Source organism: Rhyacophila brunnea, unplaced genomic scaffold (genome assembly GCF_057557595.1).
Source record: "Rhyacophila brunnea isolate RB1 unplaced genomic scaffold, BYU_Rbru_1.0 scaffold_10, whole genome shotgun sequence".
In the NCBI taxonomy this organism is placed as follows: domain Eukaryota; kingdom Metazoa; phylum Arthropoda; class Insecta; order Trichoptera; family Rhyacophilidae; genus Rhyacophila; species Rhyacophila brunnea.
The window spans coordinates 34,731,268-34,752,132 of NW_028232752.1; the positions used below are offsets into that span (position 1 = coordinate 34,731,268).

General features: G+C 32.0%; 1 protein-coding gene across 1 annotated transcript in view; it reads left to right on the plus strand.

Annotated features, from left to right (window-relative positions):
- The first annotated feature begins 5,904 nt into the window (after positions 1-5,904).
- LOC147079137 (uncharacterized) overlaps positions 5,905-20,865 on the plus strand; it is a 111,389-nt gene continuing 96,428 nt past the window's right edge. Inside the window, exons 1-2 of the mRNA XM_085948942.1 lie at positions 5,905-6,177; positions 8,749-9,014. Coding sequence (XP_085805068.1) covers positions 8,774-9,014 — 241 coding nt within the window. The 5' untranslated portion in view covers positions 5,905-6,177; positions 8,749-8,773. The remainder of the gene's footprint in view (positions 6,178-8,748; positions 9,015-20,865) is intronic.

A 20,865-nucleotide genomic window follows, 5' to 3' on the forward strand; every position in this document is an offset into this window, starting at 1 on the left:
TTTATCAATTAAATTGTGTTTGGTCTTTATCCTATTTTCAATACCAATTTTAAAATTTTATTTTTACAGGAGAGTCTATAAACTGATATAAAAAAAGGGTGAGCTTATCATTCAAAAAGTGAATGTAACATGATAGTTAACGTAGTTTTGAACATTTCACTATAAAAATAATTGAATATTTGCAGATACATATTTTTTTATCAATTAAATTGTGTTTGGTCTTTATCCTGTTTTCAATATCAATTTTATTAATTTATTTTTAAATACAAGTAAATGAATATTAATTCCATTTTTTGGCTTATTTATTTTCATAAATGTTTTTTATCACTTATAAGTAAAAATGTTACAAAATATGAGTATCAAAAATATTTTCCACTCATTTTGGAGATCAACATCTTCAACATTTTCGCCAGTTGTTTTTTAGTCTTCCTAGGACGACGAGGAGTACTAATTTCTTCTTCCTCACTTTCTAAGATGTACTCAGAGTCACTATATTCCATATTCTTGAACACATCTTCACTTTCACTCGACATAATATTAAGAAGACTCGACATAATAATAACCAAGATATTTGTAGTAGTCTAAAGACTGACTTAGGCCATCCGTTAACGCAGGAACTAAAATCTGACGAACTGGTTGGTGATGAAACTCGTAAGCTGGCCAGTGACTGATGCTTCGCACACGGCGCTACTGAAACCTAATAATCTCATAACCTCAAACTGTCAAACCCATTGTCTTTCTTAATTCATTCTAAGCTTTTCCCGTAATATCTTTACGGGAATATTCTGGAAGCCTGCAATTATACAGGCAGGAGCTTAGACTATAGATACATCTAGGCGCCACCCGTTGCATTGCTAAATGAAGCCGCGTGCCTTGCGTTTGGTTTGTGGGCGAGCGAACGCATTCGTCTACAAATGTTCGAGACCATAGACCATTTCGCTAGTGCTCGCCCAAAGTGCTCGCACTAGACGCTCAGAATTAAAATATAATTTTCTATTTTTTTTACGTTATATAGTATTTTTAAGCGGTAAAAATGCAACCATTAGATAAAGATATCCATAATTTAAGTTATTTTAAAGAAACACTAGGTCACTGATATTAAACTATATAATAAAATACAAATAAATTATCACGAATATGTATCAACTTACCTATGAAACGTAATACCATCTTCTTGCTTATCAGTACGGCTACCACATTTTAAGACAACACACAGAACCATCTTTTCTACTTAATTAATTAAAAATATTTACCATTGACTTTATGTTTAACACAAAAAATATCAATTTTAGCAACTCGAGCTCGCAAGTTATCGACGCTATGTAAAGCGTTTCGCCCCGATTTGATGTGCGATACTTTTGGAAACTAGCTCACAGATATGTAGACCTTTTATCTTACTCTAGCGCGTGTCGCAGAGATTGTAAGGGTGCCGAATACTTTCTCACTCGCACTCATGCATCGTTTTTGTTCAGGCCTTGGGCAGGAGTATATCTCAACATCTGCCATATGTTTTTAAATTAAAAATCAGTTCGCCCATTTTAACTTTTGACGCCTTGACTTGTTATTTGTTATTGTATGTTTAGTTCAGTTCAGTGCTACCAATTTTGGTAAGAAAATATGATTTTTCATCGAATTTACCGATATTGGTACCACTGTTTTATGGAACTGGAAACTGATAGACTGTGAAAATAGGATGTCGCGTCTCTTCGGTTTCGGTCGTGGACATTTTGAAACTGAGAGATTGCAGTCTTGCCGTCAGCGAGCCGCCATTAAAATACATTAGCTAGATACTGGAGTTTCAGACTCGTCTTTTTTTAGTATTCATTATTGTCTCACTTTTTAGGATAATGACAAGTCTAACGTATGACTATAGTCTGCGCTGAGCCTTACTGTAAATTTTTCACTTAGTTTTTCTTTCCAAAATATTGTGTGTTGAAAAATTTCTTACGCTTTTCGTGAAATATTACACTTTTTCTGAATACGTCCCTTATACGTGGAGGCTGTAAAGGTACCCCTCCCTCCCCTCTTAACTACCCTCGCAACGACCTCCTCGCCCCTTACTATATTCGCCGTTTTCCCGACATCAGTTTTCCAATAACCATCGCCGTGTTAGCATCTTCTGCATTGGTTCAACTCTAAAATAATACTCAATCTTAAGCTGTCTCCTCAAACATATATTTTACATCCTCGCGCTAAACACTCTGTTACTAACATTATGTGATAAAAAGATAACGCACTTTCTCATACAATGACAATTATCAAACGTGATTATTTCAAATTTCAGTAGACTAAAAGTATTTTTGCATGGTAATTTATATGTACATGTTTTGTATAAAAAACTCATTTTTAAAACAACATTATTTTTTATAAATTGATAAAGTATTATTAAAATTATAATATTACCAAAAGTCAGTTTTAATAAATTCAATTGATCTTTTATTATATTATTGATTTGACTAAATATATATAAAATAATATTATAATATAATTTTCAAGTGGTCTTTAATAATATGCAATAACGTTTAATAATGTATGTACCAGTATAAATATTGAAATTTAAATAATTCGGCGTAAAAAAATCAATTGAAAAAGACAATTTTAGTTCGTTTTATAAAGTGTAGTAGAAAAAAGTGTTCACAAAATTATAACAGTATTAATTCATTTATGTGTCATTTAACTGTAGCCGATATGTTTATTTACTAGTAAATACTTTCTTCAGATATTGTTTCAATTTAAATAAATATTTTTTAATTCTTTTTATCTAGTGCAGTAAAAATGCTATCTTACATAACGGTGTTACTGTCAACGCGTTTATCTATCATTTTAGTTGTAGTATTAAATTAAGATATTTTGGCATAATGCACGAAGAAGTTAATTGCTACAGATTATAACAACAATAAATAACAGAAAGAATTTATTTGAACACATTGAAAATGCTGTCGTACTGAATTGGTATTCACCATTTAACATACCCCTACAATGACATTAATACTTTGACCTAAAAACTATCGCCACTTACCGGTTTCTATGCAGTATAAGAATATAAAATAATACATCGCCATGTCAGCTAATTTTCTTGATCAAACGCAGTTCACATTTTCATCATGTTTCTTCTTCTTTGGCGGTTTTCTATTTTACCATTTTTTACTGAAGAAGCTCGTGAGGTGACTTTCAATGAATCGAATAATATCAATAATTCTCTTGATGATTATCAACCATTTTGCAATGATTCTGTAATTTAAACCCCTAAGTGACAAATATGGTATGATATATACTTAATAAATTATTTAACGATTACGTGACTTTTACATAATCATTTAATTTAATAATTTGAAACGCAATAATGTTAAACATAATATAAATAATCCAAATTGATGTATTCCTCCATTCATAAGTATTAACATTAAAACTGTATAAACAGCACAATAATATATAAATAGTATGGAATTATTAGTATGTTAATCATATTTTTAAAAAATGTGTAAAAGACACTCATAACGCACTTTTTAAAAATAAGTAAGATTTGTGCATTTCTTTGCAAATGTTAATATATAATAAATCTTATCCCATTTTCCTGTGATTTTTTTAAAGCCGGACGTGTTACATGGTATTAATTGTTCTCTACTTAACACAGCCAATCACTGTCCAAGTACATATTATTATTATTTTTTGGCTACCACATTCATCAGTGGGTATTTATTCTTCAGTGAATCACTATTCGAACCACTGCCCAAGATATGATGGTATATTTTTAATCAATCATCTAAAAATCACTTGGTTAGCTGAAAAACTAGCTATAATTACGTTATTTAACAGTAACTAAAAGTATCACTTCTTGGTTATTTATAGATTATAGACGTAGCATAATAATAGGACAGGCTGATAACCTTAGTACCGGAAATTAGTTCACTATGAAATGCGAATTTCGAAAATTAAGCAAGAAAATTTTCATACACTTCCTGTGTGAAAATATGAATTACATTTTAGGATTCATCCCAAGCATTACTACAAATGTCATGCTTACCTTTTTACAGTAACTTTCTCCGACATCTTTCTCTTTTTATCGATCTGTATTCGTGTTTAAAAATCATGGAAAAAGATTCAACACTTTTATCAGTAAAATTATGTTGTGTTCCCAAAATTCGCCATATATTTCGTATTTGTGACATACACCATCTTTATTATTTTGTTATCCAAACATTGGTACTTATCAGAATCTGTCTTCTAAATATTGACAGACCGTTTTTATTTTTTATATCCGAATTTTCGTTTTCCTAGATACCATTATTTTTGCACCAGATGTAGTCTAATTTCTTAGTAAAAGTAACACTTGTTAACTCCCTGCACTCTATTTGACAAAATTATCATTCAATATATTATATCATAATGGAAAATATGTAATATAAAGTATGAAATATTGTAATATCGTCACCCGAGTTCCATCTAATTGTAAGTAGATTTATTATTACATAATAGATTATAACTATTGCATCAAAATATATGCGATATGTTATACTGCCAATCAATAAAATATAAAGATTTATTATCAGTGAAGACAAAAACCAAAACGATACTAACACTTCATTTTCGCCTTACAACAAAATATAAAACATGATAATTATATATTAGTCTGTCGATATTATTAAGTAGATAGACTACATATTACAGGAAGATTTTTGAGTTTGTTGTAATTCCAGCAATAATTCAACAAGTTTCATTTAACACGTATAAAAACAAGAACAATAATTATAAATCTAATTTTTTCTTGCAATACATTTGATTGAACAGTTTTAGTATCTCTTATCAAAATCTTAATAGTTTGTAAGGCAGCTAAATATGTGTTCGTAAATTAAAGTCCAAGTGTTTGTCAAAACGGCATAATCGTGTTAATAATAATTAACTAACCATAAAAGTGATACTTAACGTTTTAACCCCATCTGCACATAACTAAAACATGACCATACAGTTAAAAAGAAAATCTTGATACGAATATCAAATATAAAGTTTGACAATGATATAATAATTATAAATTTTTGATCCATTAATTTTCTTCGCCCAGTTATTTTCAAACTGTGTACGTTATTCTGCTGATGTCTCGATGTCAACTGTCAATTATTCCTGCACTCCACAGCTAATATAGCATTTGTTAGAAAGAACCACTTATACTAGAGTCTTTATATGACCTTGTCGATAATCACCAGATTCTTCAAACGGGTTCTCCTGCGAGCAATATGGTAAAAAATATAGTGTCTTACGCACAACGCCGAGAGCATAGGGAATTATTGATGGCCAGCTGTTTCACGATGAAGGCGTTCACGATGAAGGCGTTTGGCCGCCCATGGTATTCTCAAAGCATCTTCATCTATAGCCACATCTAAAAAATGACCAAATATATTCTCACTCTTGCCTTAGTATACATATATAGTATATATGTATTTAGATAATTTAAAATCATTATTATTATCTTTCCATCGTACTGTATTCTATATTTTTATCTTTATCGACTGAAATGCCACCAAAAATTGCTCCCCCATCGTTTTTCTGCACTCACCAGTTCTGATCGCATCTGGAGAAGGAAATTCGTAGCGTAACACGCTTTTCCACATTTCATGTTCCTATTATATTTTGCAAGCCATATTGCAAGTTTGTATTTTATTCATTTTACTGGTGCCAAGATGTCAATCGTCCAGTTGATTAACCATACATAATATAATATCGCCAGTGAAATAAATGGCATGTTATATTGTTTAATATGCTATATTTCTCAAATTGATATTTAAAAAAAAATAGAATATTGTTATAAAATAATATTGTTTCATAACTTATAATTTCTTTAGTCATAAAAGGGTTAAATTATTTCTTCTGCATACGCTTGCGTGCAAATCATTGTGTAGAATAAAAATTACTCTTATAATTATTCCACACGCATACAAAACACTTGAAACGAATAAAATTCTTTTATTCTAATGAAAAAATATAGTGAATGAAAAAAAAACAATTTAATTATGTAACATTTAAGTGAAGTGTTTATCCTAATAATAGAATTATTATGTGTTAAGAAGATTTCCAGACATTGACTGACAAAATAAGTGTTTAGTTTGTATGGTAGTGGACTAATCGTATAGTTTAAATGTTCGAATATTACCGAAAAAATTGTACGAGTTTTTTGTGAAATAGGTAAGATCCTTTTAAATGTATTATTATAAGTTACTTATTCATATCATGATGCATGCCTGATTTGAATTGACCACAAGATATACCACACTGTACTACAATGTAAAACTGTATATTATCTGTATGTTTGTATTACTAATTTTGCATTTATTATAAATTGACCAAAGGCTTACCTGAATGCAATAATAATATTTAATTTGCAACGGAAATGTCATAATGGAGTCATTCTAATATTATACTTAAGTGCTCACACCTAAAATTGACCCAAATAATTCTGGCCATTTAACATCAAGGTTTCATTTAAAATTATACTTTTTTGGATCTTCTAAGTCTAATACCATGGCTGATCAAGTTTCGTGTTGTTTTATAATGTTTATTTTAATCCAGAGACTTGAAAAAATGACTGCCAATCTTTCTTAAAAAAAAACTCTCCGAAAAGGGCCCAAGATAGATTGCAAAATTAGTGGTAATAAACAGTATCATATTATGTTTATTGTACGTACATCATTGATTTTTTACTTCGTCACTCAGGATAAAATCTGATTTTGTACAATAAACGTCTATTCAAGTGTCTAATTTGAGAACACTTCTCAAAATTTATTCTTCTCCATATCTCATTTTACGCTCAGCTGACGAGAATTTATAAATTAGTTTTGCTACAAATGATACCGGTAACTTTTAGACATCCATTTATTTTCACAACTTAAAAGAAAGCGTCTCAAAAACTAAAAAAATCCTTGAAATTAAATTGGTTCGTTGAAAGTGTATGGAATTGACAGCTTATAATTACTTTTAATTACTTTCCACCTTATTTTCATGAAACTAGATTTTTTATGTGTTGGTACCTTTTTTAATTACTTTGTGCTGAAAGAAGAATGGAATCAACTTTTTAATATAATCTGAAAATGGCGATATCAATTCTAGTGTGATAAATCACATAAGATTAGTTTCATTTCAAGAAATAAAAATTGTGAGGTAAAATTACTAATAATTATATATTTGATACATGCAATTTATAAGTACCGAGCCGAGCTACATAGGATATCGACGTTATGTTAAATTGAAATAACATTGAAAGCACGTGTAATATTTTTTTTGATGTGCCGTAAATACAGGTGATGAAAACATTTCATAAATTAAGTGGACCATAATTGTTGTCAAATAAAATGAAGGGATCCGGTCATTTGAAAAAGGATAAAATTCTCAAATTATGAAAAATACACCGAACCATCTAAAGATCAACCATTAAATTTTATAGAAGTAAAATAAGGATAATATTCCGGGGCGATATGTTAAATAACATAGGCGCAAACATTTCATCTGGGGGCTTCCGGTTCGATCCTGGTGAGGTCACAAAATATATTTATGTGATTTTCTCAAAGCTTGGGTGTTTGTGATTGTTTCACTTCTACTTACTAATTACGCTACTATTATTAGGTCCTCGTGGCCTGTTATGTTAAAAAAGAATAACATTCCGATTGATGAAACACAATCATGTAGAGCTCCTCACTGTCAAAGTATATGATGGAATAGTCACAATTAATTTCAAAAGGTTACAGGATACCCCAAAAGTTATCCACTACATATCTACCGTAACTAAAGAGTACAAGATATTTTATGATGAGTCTTTAGTATTCTACTACCCGCATACGTGACAACAATGAATAAAAACGATTTTTTTTCTATTACAACTATTTCATAATATTTATAAAAAAGGATAATTATTTTGTAGTTTATGATTCTTCTTTCTTCTTTTGACCGTATCTTATCCTAATATTATGCTTATATGGGCCTTGAAAGAGTGGAGATTTGTATTAACAGATTTTTGCTTTACGAAAAATGGATGTCAGCCATTTGCTCAACCTATTAGGTCCATACTCAAACACAAATTGAAAAACATTTTGTGTATTTGCCATACCTAAGATTTGAACCTGGGACGCATTATAAGCCGACGCATGAACCGTTCGGCCACCGTGGGATGAGTTTATGAGTTATTAGTAAATAATAAGTTTTTTTATTAAAGTATTAATACATAATATAGTAAAGCATTTAATAGAAAAATGATAAAATTTCAGCACTTTTATTTAATAATAATTAATAAACTTTACTATTGGGTAGTTTTACCCTATAAAAAATAATTGAATACTTAGTTAGCTCTATAAATAAGTATCGGTATTTTTTTTCAATAAAACTAGAGTCACTGGTGTTATACTTTTTCCAACACTCGTTATACTGTCATATCTCAAATAAATGCTACTATTTATGTCATAAATTTGTACAAATTACCACTTCGCCAAAGATATGATCGAATAAAATAATATTTAATTCTGTTTTAATGATTTTCTTCTATTTGTGAATCGGCCAATTAGGCTCAGTTCAGACACGGCGGATTCACCGCGGGAGCCATTTTTTTGCGGTTGACTAACGGATATAGAAGCTAGTACAGATTGACTCCATGCAGATCAAACCGCGCGGAATCCGCCATGTCTGGACCGAGCCTTAGTTTTGACCAATTTTACTTTGTACAAATTACACGTAACAAAATTAATTGGTAAAATTAAAATATTTTCCCAGGGTGTGTGATGAGAAAGTGGTGTGGATGAGGGTTGCGCGGCTGCTGCCGGCGGCGGCAGCGTGGTGCTGCGCCGCGGCCGCCGCGCTGCCCGCCGCTCCTCAAGCCGCGCTGCTTGCCGCTCCGCAACCCGCTCTGCTCGCCCCCACAATGCCGACTGCGGGGCCACCTCCGCCCGGTGAGCAGCTCTTTTCGCCGCCCGACGAAGACGATCAGCCTCCGTCGTCGGATGACGAGGAAGACGAGCAGGACGAGCATAACTCATCAGGTGAGTAAACTCACACATGTACTATTATTTATTTCATTTTAGGCTATTTTTACGACTAGGGATTGCAATACCGGTATTTCAGAACCGGTATTCAATTATTTATCGATACCGAAATACCGGTTTCCAAAATCCAATATACCGGTATTTTCGGTATTAAGAAAGCATACACGTTTATGTTTTTCGAAATTGAAATTAATGTTATTTTAACATTACTTACTACTATATCGTATATTAAATTTAATATATAAGTTTTATGCTGTCAAAATGCAAATATATTGACTGAAACTAACAAAGGTTAAATAATATTAAAACAAAATCCTTCAAATAGACTCATAGAATAATAATTGTCGCGATGAATTAACGTATTTCGAAAAAGATAACATTCGTGGCTAATATTTTTAAATAGATTTTAATAGTCATATTTTTATTGATAGCTACTTATTTTTTTCTATAATTTATTTTGACGAATATCGGTATTCAATAAGAATTACCGAAATACCGGTATTAATATATTCATTCGGTATTGCAATCCCTATTTACGACCGAACAGCGAGTATTAAGCAACACGGTGGCATATTTGGTAGAACGCCAATATCTAAAGTTGAATCCCGGATGCAGGTTTAACAAAAACTACATATTACATGCGTGTGAAACATGGATCCTAAGTAAAAGTGAGATCCAGAAACTTAAAGTAGCACAACGTGGTATGGAGAGGTCCATTTTTGGCATAACGCGAAAGGACAAAAAGAGGAATGAGTGGATTAGGAAACAGACAAGGGTTTGAATTCGCAAAAAACCTCAAATGGAAATGGGCTGGACACATAGCTCGAAAAAGCGACAACCGTTGGACAAATTTAGTCATCCAGTGGTACCCAAGAGGTACAAAACGTCCGCAAGGTATACCTAGAGGCTGCTGAATCGATGAAATTATAAATTTCTGTGGAAGTACGTGGCAACGCAACGCACAGGATAGGACAGAAATGGAATTAGCTTGGAGAGGAATTCATCCAGCACGGAATACATTCTGATAGGCTGATGATGGTGATGACATGTTGAATACAAACTACTTATTATAGAGACCAATATTTTCTACTTAATCGAAATAGGCCGGACATATCGCTTGTTAAGTGAACAATCGATGGACAAATATATCATGTACATATATATCATACAGTAGTACGTTGGATAGACGAACTCATAAAGTTCGGTGGATGTACGTGGCAGCAAATAGCTAGGGACCAAAAGAGTAGAGGGGGCTAGGAGAGGTCTTCATCCAGCAGTGGGTCGACCCTGACTGATGATGATGATGACGACATAATTTGAAAACACTTTTGAAAAATACATAACCATTAGAAAAAAAAATGAAAAAATACGATGCCTTGCAGAATTTGAACTGCGCCCCTCGGGAATCGTGCCCATGTGCACTGACCACTATACTACAGATATATTATCCAATTGCGACCAATTTAACTAATGATTGCATTTATAATCTATTAAAATTTTAAATTATGAATCTTGTGAATTATTATTCGTTGAATAAAAAAATAGTTTATTGAATTATTAGTAAGGCAAGTACTGACACCTTGACACCGGTTAGTAATTAAGGTAATTTAATACTTTGATAATACAAAAAGTCAATTGCCAATTAGTAACGCAATTTATAAAGTGCTTCAGAGAGTATTGTAAAAACCATAATACAACAATAAGTTAATACAAACATCCATCCTGTGGAGGTCCATATGGTCTTCTTAGGATCGTATATGGTCAAATATTGTTTCTTTGTTATGCACCACAACAGGCCACGAAGCACAATTACAGAGACAAAACTCCCAGGCTTAAGGAATTTGCATATTAGATTATGTAATTATATTTTGACCTCACCGGGTATCGAACTCGGAGCTCCCGAATGGAAGGACAGCGCCTTACGCACTGCACCACGAGAGCCGCCAAATATATTTATATACTTAATTATATCTTTATCTTATTCACTTCTTCCGCCGTGTTTACCATATTCTTAACTATAATCCCTTGTCTTGCCATCATCTTGCTGGTATGGCAATCCACAAAATATTTTTTTTTTCTTTGCCGACCAGATCCGTTGACGTTGACGCTGACGTCAAAAAGAAGTAATGATGGTAGTGGAAGTATTTGATCCAGTACAAGAGCCCCATGGGTTGAGTGAATTACTTATACTTTTATTATAGTCCTAGTAAAAAATCTATTAATACAACCTCCGCCCTGTGGAAGTCCATATGTTCAATTTAGGATCGAACATATTGTTAAATACAAAATACATGCTTGAAGCATGGGTGATGACCATCTTTTCGTCATATTCTTATCGAATAACAAATTTGATGAAAGGCTATAGTTTAATGATTTTCTTTTGCATATATAATAATCAATGTTTAAAAACCATTTTTTTTAATTGCTTCACTATTAATATCAAAAGGTTTAGTTATGTTACTTGCTAGCTCCGTGCTCCAAGTAAAATCTTTAATTCAAAATATCTATGATCAAAAAATGTAATATTTTTTAAATAAACTTTATTTGAAAGAATGTTTAAAATATCAATCTTCAGCATCAAAAATTTTTCGGACAGTAAATCATCATTCATCGTTGCCTTGTAAAAAATACTTTTATAACAGAAAATAGATGAAAATCTGAAGCAGTAAATTTTTTCAGTTCTCCATCTTTGCTCGACTCGCACCAGATATGCGAGGGGAGTTCCATAAGTTCTAAGTAATGGGACAGAGAGAAAAGAATATGTATATATTATTAACTATTTTTTTTTATTCAACGAATAATTCACAAGATTTTGAGAATGTACCGTTCTAATTATTGAACACATTATAATAAAATCTAGTGAATTATTCGTTGAATAAAATAAATAGTTAATTTTTTTTTTTAGAAAGTTTAACTAAGTTACAACAGAAAATATTGGAGTGATCCGTGACGTCGGTGAGTAATTAAAGTAAAACATACTTTAATTTAGAATACAAAAACCGATTGCCTACCGTAATTTGGAGAGCGCTTATGAGCTTATTAAAAAAGCCAATAGTTAAAATTTGTCGCAATTAAGCATGGCAGGTTCGATTCCTGCCGGGTGTCTTACAAAGATTTTTTCTATTGGCTATATTTTCTCATGAGTGTTTTTAAAATTATGTCTTTTGAATATATATATTATATTTTTATTTTTTAGTAGAATCTCCTCGGACATTCTTAGATCTATCGATTATTTTTTTAAACTTTCATAAAAATAATTTTCCGATTTGCCTTAAAAATACTCGTTTACGGCTGCCTGTAGGGATTCATCATCATCACAATGTTTTCCACGTAAGACTGGTTTCAAATTTGGAAACAGGTAATAATTACTAGGTGCCAAATCAAGACTATAAGGTGGGTGAGGCAATTCCTGGAAGCCGAATTTTCTCATAGCAGCCATTGTAATTTGAACCTTATGAACAGGTGCGCTGTCATGAAGTTAGAACACGCCTTTTATTAATTTCCCCCTATGTTTTACTTAATAGATTCTTTTAAGCGGCTTAGAATATTAGTTTAGCATTGTCCTGCGATGTTGGTGCCTTTTGGTTTATAATCTATAAACAGGATTCCATGTGAATCCCAAAACACCGTTGCCATTACCTTCCCAGCCGATGGTACATCCTTAAACTTCTTGGGTGCTGAACCATCCTTTTTATACCACTGTATGGACTCTTGTTTTGGCTCAGGGTCAGAGATGAACACACGTTTTATCTGCCGTAACAATTTTGTTGATAAGTTCCTCTTGATTGACGCCAGACAGCTTCAAAAACTGCTTAGAACATTCCACACGGTAACTTTTTTGATGTGGCATAAGCATTCGTGGCGACCATCTTGCGCTTACCTTTGACATCCCAAGATTTTCCTGTACAATTCTGGAAATTGTTGTTTTGGATAGATTGGACCTTTCTGTGATTTTGATTAGTAATAGCCGACCATTTTCTTCGAGTTTTAATACCATTTCATGTGTGGTGACGTCACTGGGCCTTCCATAACCGTCGTCATCTTCTACTGACTATCTACCCTGTTTTAATAAACGTTACCGTTTGTAAATCATGGTTTTACCACAAAAAGAGTGCTATAAACCAATTTCGTTTCATTCTGGATGGCTTCCATACCCATTACCTGTTTTATGAAGAATTTAATTACTGGACGGAACCTATTTGACATTTTTTAAATTATCATTGACTTTTATTTTTGTTCTTTTGAATATTGGAAGCGATTTAAGCGATTGTTCTAAATCAACTTGAAATTGCACAAGTATACTTGCTACTTTCACCACCAATCCACGAACTTATAGAACTCCCCTCGTAAACTGTAGTTATAATTAATAAATACATCAATAGTGAGTAGGTACTTACTGGGAATTGATTTTAAATTAAAAATATATGAAAAAAAAAACAATACAATAATGAACATACAACGTTCAATAATTAAACTGGTACATTCTTAAATCTTGTGAATAATTCGTTACTTTCAATTCTGTTTGTTTGTCAGTCAGCTACTGGCTTGTTTCATAGATGCCAGAAGAGAGAACCCGGGTTTCGAAAAAATAATTTATAATAATATAATTATTTCTTCAGAAAAAAAAGAACGTTGCGTTTATTCAAATTTATTTCTCAACGCCTACGAACGACAGCCTAATCTGACCTCATTAAAAATAGTATCATTAATTCCAAACGCCTACTTATTGCATTTATCAATTCTGAAATATTAAAAATAAATTTATATACATAATATATTATATGGTATATTATTAGTTATTTAACTATATATGCACTGAAGTACATACATAAAACTGACTCGATAGTGATGTATGAAATAATTGGTCTGGAAAAAAATTCTTGGCGATGCAGCAAGTTACCGCTATTTCTTTATGTTAGGAAATGACGATGGTAAAAGCATATTTTCTGTATAAGACATATACTTTTGACCTACCATGAGCCTTGCAAAATTTAATATAAGTACTACGCAAGAGGTTATCTCTCTAATAAGCGATTACAACCACGACCACGACCAATGCAATAACCACACATCATATTCAAGAAATACATTTCTCAAAATGAGGTACCTCCTTATAATATAAACCGTAACCTAAAACTGAGACATTTTATAGTTTGCTGATATTCACTAAAATCTATTTTTTTTACACATACTCGTAGATGTGGATGCTAAACTTGCATATACCACTGAGTGTTTAGGCCTCTGAAGTGTATTTGTATAGATGTCTTCTCACAATTCCTTGAATTAGAGTGACTAATTTTGACGTCCTCAAATGGCTGTGAAAATACCGAGAAACTCTACATAGCATCAAAACTGGAAACTTACAGAAACTCGGCCGCGGACAAAAATACAGCGTCACTCAGTTCATTATCTAAGGAAATATAAACGGTATATGTAGCAAAGGAAGACGCTTCATTTTGTGACTTAACAACCACTGGTGGCAGACCTCCGATATGGTAAGGCAAAAGAATATTCTTTCTAAAAAAAATGAATTCATCAAAATCACCACTTTTCCCCTATGGAATCTTGTTCAATGACACTTAGAGTGTTTGACAATTGAGTTAGTATTGGCATTTTGACTGAATGGAATAATTCTATAAATAGCCAGAGAATTTGATTCTGAGTATCGACGATTGATGTATGAGACAGAAAGAAACCTTATTCGCTTGCTAGTTCAAACGAATCTGTTGAAAATACATTATATCAGAGCGAATGAATGAGATTGTGGTTATTTTACTCCGGCTGATTAAATAACTTTGATTGTACAATCAACAACGGAGTTATTCTACATTGTGGTTTCTGTATTGTATTTCATCTTTTGTGTTATATATTTTTTCGGCTGCTCCATTTCCCAATATTTGCGATAAACAAGCGCTATTACGTCGTACTTTTTGACGCTCCGGCGTGATACCGCATGTAGGTCACGATTTTGGTTTACGACTCCAAAGTTTGGCACTTTTGAAAATGAAATAACTTGAAAAATGCCGTGTCGTTTTAGTGGTTACCTTTAGTTAACTCTTAAAAGCATAGAATGCTGTTAATAGTGATCAACCCTTATTTTGGACAGAATATGACGATGGAGCATAGAATTAAATTTCTTATTTACTAATTAACTGAGCTAAATAAATGAACACGTTGTCGCTGAACTGTTAAAACTTCCAATAGGTACAACAGTTCTCTCAATAAGTTTTATTTTTTATATTCTCTGTTCTGTTATTTTAGTTTTTAATTTGACTGTATATCACAAAAATTTAAATATAAATATTTAATTGTCGAAATCTTTAATTTAACTTAATTTAATACCTAATAATGTCTCCAATATATATAGTCATCACGTGGGTGCTATGCCAAATAACGAACCGCCCACTACCTACATGTTATTTAGATAAATTAAGTTATTCAAAGATTTACAACAAAAAATTGAGTCACCTTTATTTTTCTGACAAGAAAGCAGTTTTGTGGCTTTCGAAGGTTTTAATATCTCAACGATAATACAATAATATAATTATAGAATTCGCCGTGGAAAGAGGCGTTATACTCGTAACATATACGTATGACATGTAACCACTAAAGTGGCTGGTAAAAAAGACATTGATGAAATTATAATTATTTACTAATTTACGTACTTTTGAGTATTTTAATGCAAACGTTTGGAAAGTTTGTGGCAGAATTATTCCCAATTGCGTCAAATTACAATTTGCCGATTTTAAATAATACACTATATCTATTTGTAGCCTTGTTAATTGACAATAGGTGCCATGTAATTAATTAACCACCAATATTTTATGACCCATTACACCAATTTGGTCCATATTAATATTTTGATGAAACACATGCAATATAAATGATACATATAAATCTGCAGTATTCGAGTAAAACAATAAGAATTAGTCGGTTTTGGTCGAAAATTAGCATTAAAAATATTCTCTTCAAGAGTAAACAGTATATTTTAAGATCTTAAAAATTATTATCAAAAATCACACCTAAAAGTAATTTTGCCTAAATTTAAAAGTGCTCTCATGTGGAATAATTATTTCAGGATTATATAGGTTCATAGTATTGTGAACACAGTATAATTAATACATTGTCAGTATTCCCCCTTCACAATATTGTCTGAAATTATTGCTATATTTAGTTACACCTGAAGTAAAAGATTTTTGGTGGTTTCTAATACATTCAATCTAATATACATAATTCATAAAATTAGACTTCGGGGCTTCAATCGTTCTAAGAAACTTTAACGCAGCATTCTGTTTTCATCAATATTTTAATAAAAGCTAATAAAAATCAAGAAAAAAATTTAATAGTCTAATAAAGTAAAGTCTCTTAAATAGACATACAATTCTATTTTTTACATAATTTTCACAACAAAGAAGAAAATGTGTGAACCAAAGTAAGATCACCAATGCGTTAGACAGCGGCGTGGGGCGGGGGAGGTAGGCTGTCAAGATTCGACATAAATAGTGCACACTAAACTTTGTCTGCCATACTTATTTGTTTTCATTGAAGTACGAATGCAATATGCTGGTTAGCATTTCTATTTTTATAAATGCCACATATGTTTCTCAAGACTGTAACTATTTTGTTAACGGCTCCATTTATATAGTTGGGTAAACTTAATAGCGACATCTCTGTAGCTGGTTCTTATTTTTTATGAATCACGTTTTAACGGCACGTATTTAAAATTAAGCATTCAATGTAAATAATACCTACATTCATTTTCCATTGCGAGTTGGAACCAGATTATAAAGATTCGTTGCGTAATGTAGAAAATAAAATCAAAATATTTTATTCGTAATGCCAAAGGTTGAAGGGATAATTCTCATAAAAATTCACCGCGTAGACTGCTATCAAAAAACTGTGTTTACGGTCAAAAATAAAACTTCATAAATAAATTTTCGCGAGAGAACATTTCCTAGCGTTACGTTTTGCCAGACAGGTGACCGACATAAAGCGTCATGTTGACGCAACCCTGAGGGAGACAAAAACATTTTATTTGCTTGTTTTTCTTAGCCATCCAGATAGCTTTTCACTAAAGTAGAGTTGAGACAGTGAACGATAAAGAAATAGATTAGAAAGAGATAACATCGCTACAGTTGAAACTTGTTCTTTTACGCCAGCGTATTGTTTTTCTTCTACATTGTATACAAACCTGTCTATATGCATGGTTCTCTTTTGTATACCTTTCTCTTTGTTGGCGTATCTTGCATCTCTATCCAAAGAGAGCCCGTGACGTCATGCTAGAGGTGGAACTATGACGCGGTCAATGCCCCCATCCCTATTCTGCCCTTACGACTCTAAAGAAAAATTTTACTACGTGCTTTTAAGAACCCCGTTCGTAAATTTATGTGATTTAAAAAACATGAAAAATGAAAAAGATTTCAGGTAAAAAAAAATATTTATCGCTTATACGTTTGAATAAGTATGACATAATATTATTTTTCCCATTTTGGCTGTATTCAAGTTTCTATAGAACTCTATAATTCAGAGAAAATAAAAAGTGGGTGAATAAAATGTTGTATAAAAGCTCTTAAAATGGGTTAGTTGTAGTGGTTATATTTTGCAATTGTTTATGAAAATTCAGTCAAAGAGATGGGAAATAAAGGTGATTTTTGCATGTATTATACCACACCACATAACATAGTAAGTTTTATTGTGATTAATTGACCAACCCTTCGATAAGATTTTTTATGATTTAGGACTCCTACTTATATCAAATTTTGACAGTACATTTATAAGTGCAAAATCAATATTATTCAGTTCACATTAAACAGTACAACTCAAATCCATCTATAACACGTAAAAACTAGAGTCGGGCATAACAGTATAAATAAAATCCTCAAACTGTACGCGGTTACAAGAGTATAAAAAGTATGTTTTTATGAACCATTTTACTATTTTTTATTTTGTTATTAACATTTTCCCAGGAAGGACGTTTTTTTTGTTTTTATCTACATTGTCATGTCAAAAAAATATTAAGACCTTTTCATGTGCTAATTTTGTAGGAAACATTTTTTAATATTTCAACTGGATTATAAGATAGCTTTTTCTTGATAAAATCCATGAAATCTTATTTTTAATGTCATTAGTGGCTGGAGTTTGACAACTCAAAAAACCAATTAAAGTTCAAAATATAATCCCGTTATCTGTCTTTTTCCTGGCTAAAAAGATGTTCAATGCGATTACACTACTGATAATATTGATATAAAGTATATAAAGTTGAAGCATATTGATTATATTATATACCTATAATCATGGACCCCACATCCTAAAGCGGCCCCCCCGACCAAGATCTTTGGCGGGCCCCCTACCCATCGCTAGGTTTAATAGCATGTGTGATGCACAACATAAGCGTTTTTAAAATTGTGTTAGAGGTAAAAGTAAGGGCTGTCAGTTTATTTGTAACGATTTAGTGGAGTTTTAATACATCTACTTGAATTATGGAGTTGTCGAATGGTGTACAAAATAATCAAAAATTGCATTTTACAACTTCATTTTTTAAATGTTAACAACCGCTTCGTGCTAAAGCGCCGCAGACAACTTTTTTTACTATTAGAGTGTGTGATGATCATATTTGTAAAGTGTGTTTATCTCATATATCTGATTGACCCGCCACGCCGGGCCCCCCTGAGCCCGGGCCTCTAAGCTAGAGCCCTGTCAGACCCCCCCCCCTTGTGGGAGCCATGCCTATAATATATTTAAAAGAAACCTTCCAGTATTGTTTCTGCTAGTAGTAGATAGTACTTGAGACAGCACCTATCAGAAATAATACTACAATAATATTAACGAAATAATTAATATTTGTATCAAGGCATCAGAATACTGGGCACCCAGAAAACAGAATGAGATAAATATGAATGAATATCTTTGAGAGGTGAGTTTTAAGAAGAATCTTTGGGGATATTCAAGAAAGTGGATATGGAGGTGAAGGGTAATTAGGAGCTGTACATAATTTATGGGGGTGAAAAGATCATGTGGAGATACGATCGGCCACTGCATAGACTGCCGGAGGATGTACCGGTGAAGCAGTCTATGTTCGCAACCCCCGATGGCAAGAGAAGACCTGTACGGCCGAAAATGAGATGGCTGTACGTGGCACCACGGGAGATTTAAAAATTCTCGATCAAATCAACTGGAGAGTGTCGGCGCTGATCGTCCGGGATGGAGAAAGTTTTTCAAGGAGGCCAAGACCCGCCATAGGTTGTATTGTACCATTAATGATGATGATGATGTGCTTCAATAATAATTATTAACAATACGATTTCTATAAATTAGCCTATTAAAATCTTTATAATATAATAACAATGCAGATGAAATACTATATAAATGCAGTAGGTAATAAATTAAAACAATTAAAAAAAATATCGGAAAAACAACTTTAATTTGATTTAAATTATATCGATAATTTTTTAAGACTATCACTCATTAAATTAATCCTAGATAACAATACTTACAGCTTTTAGAAATAATTATTATGTCATAAGAGACTTAAACAGATTTTCTTGTAGGTAGGTCTTAATAATATGAGAATTTGTGTAATCTGGATCGTAGAGAAAACATTTATATACCAAAATTAATACATTAATTAACTTTAATACCGCCTTCACTCATAATGATATTATTCTGTCATTCGTTGAGGTCATAACTTAATATCGAGGGGATACTGACAGAAAGCATTAAGTCATTAAAACGAGTTTTGAGATAATCGCAAAAAGGATTTCGTTTTCAATCAAACATTTGAGTTAGTGTAAAACATTTAAATCACTGAGCTCTTGTACAATAATAGAGTCCGGACTATTATAAATCTATAAATCTTATAAATCTACTCAGGACGTCTATTGAAAAACATTAAAAACAACCTCAATGACATCATGAACGATGTATTAGAAAACAAAATGGTTAGACGAGTATTTATAACAGGCCAGTGATTTCTTGGTTAGCAATAAATTGTTATTCGTTACTTAAAGGGGAGAGGCATGCAAGCAGAGGCACCTAGCGGAAAAATACGAAGCTTGCAATTAGAGACATTTTTTTGATAATTTACAATTTCAACTGTATTCATTAATAAATATGACGTATTTGATATAAATAAAAAGGATTTCAAGTTATACACATTTCTATTTTTATAAAAATCAATGTTTTTTTATAACATATATTAATTATTAGTAATTTTCGATTCAAAAGAAAATATTTTAATTAGATAATTATGTATGCGCTTTTGTTACACTATTTATTCAAGTCAACTATTACAAACTGATAAACAACATCCATTTTTTGAAAGGGAAAATAATATATACATAATATGGGCCTCGCACTTCCTAGAACCAGCCCTGAGTACAAGTACTTGTAGTATACGCTATATTTCAACTACATATTATTATAATAAGGCTGTCAGTTTAATATGAAAACTTTTGGTAAAACTGTCGTTATTTCCGAGTATAAGTCGTATAATTTAGTAGATAAACGATTATAATAATCTCAACTAATAAACCATCCATGTATTCGATTATATATTATCTTATTTACTTACGAAATAGGGTACATTATGCTTTTATAGCTACAGGCAGTTAACGTTGTCAGCTTTTATTATAATTTAATATTTTTTGGGAAGACAATTTTGTAAGATCCTGTAAGTTATTAATTCTAAATAATTGTTTTCCTTAAGTGCCTTCAAGTTTCCGCCAAGTGTTAATTTGCTTGGTCACAGCAGATGTTGCCATACGCTGCTTTTAAAAATGTTTTATTATTAGTGTTATAAAGCTAATGAAACGCCCTATGGCAACATTTCAGCGTTAAATGCGCCAATGCT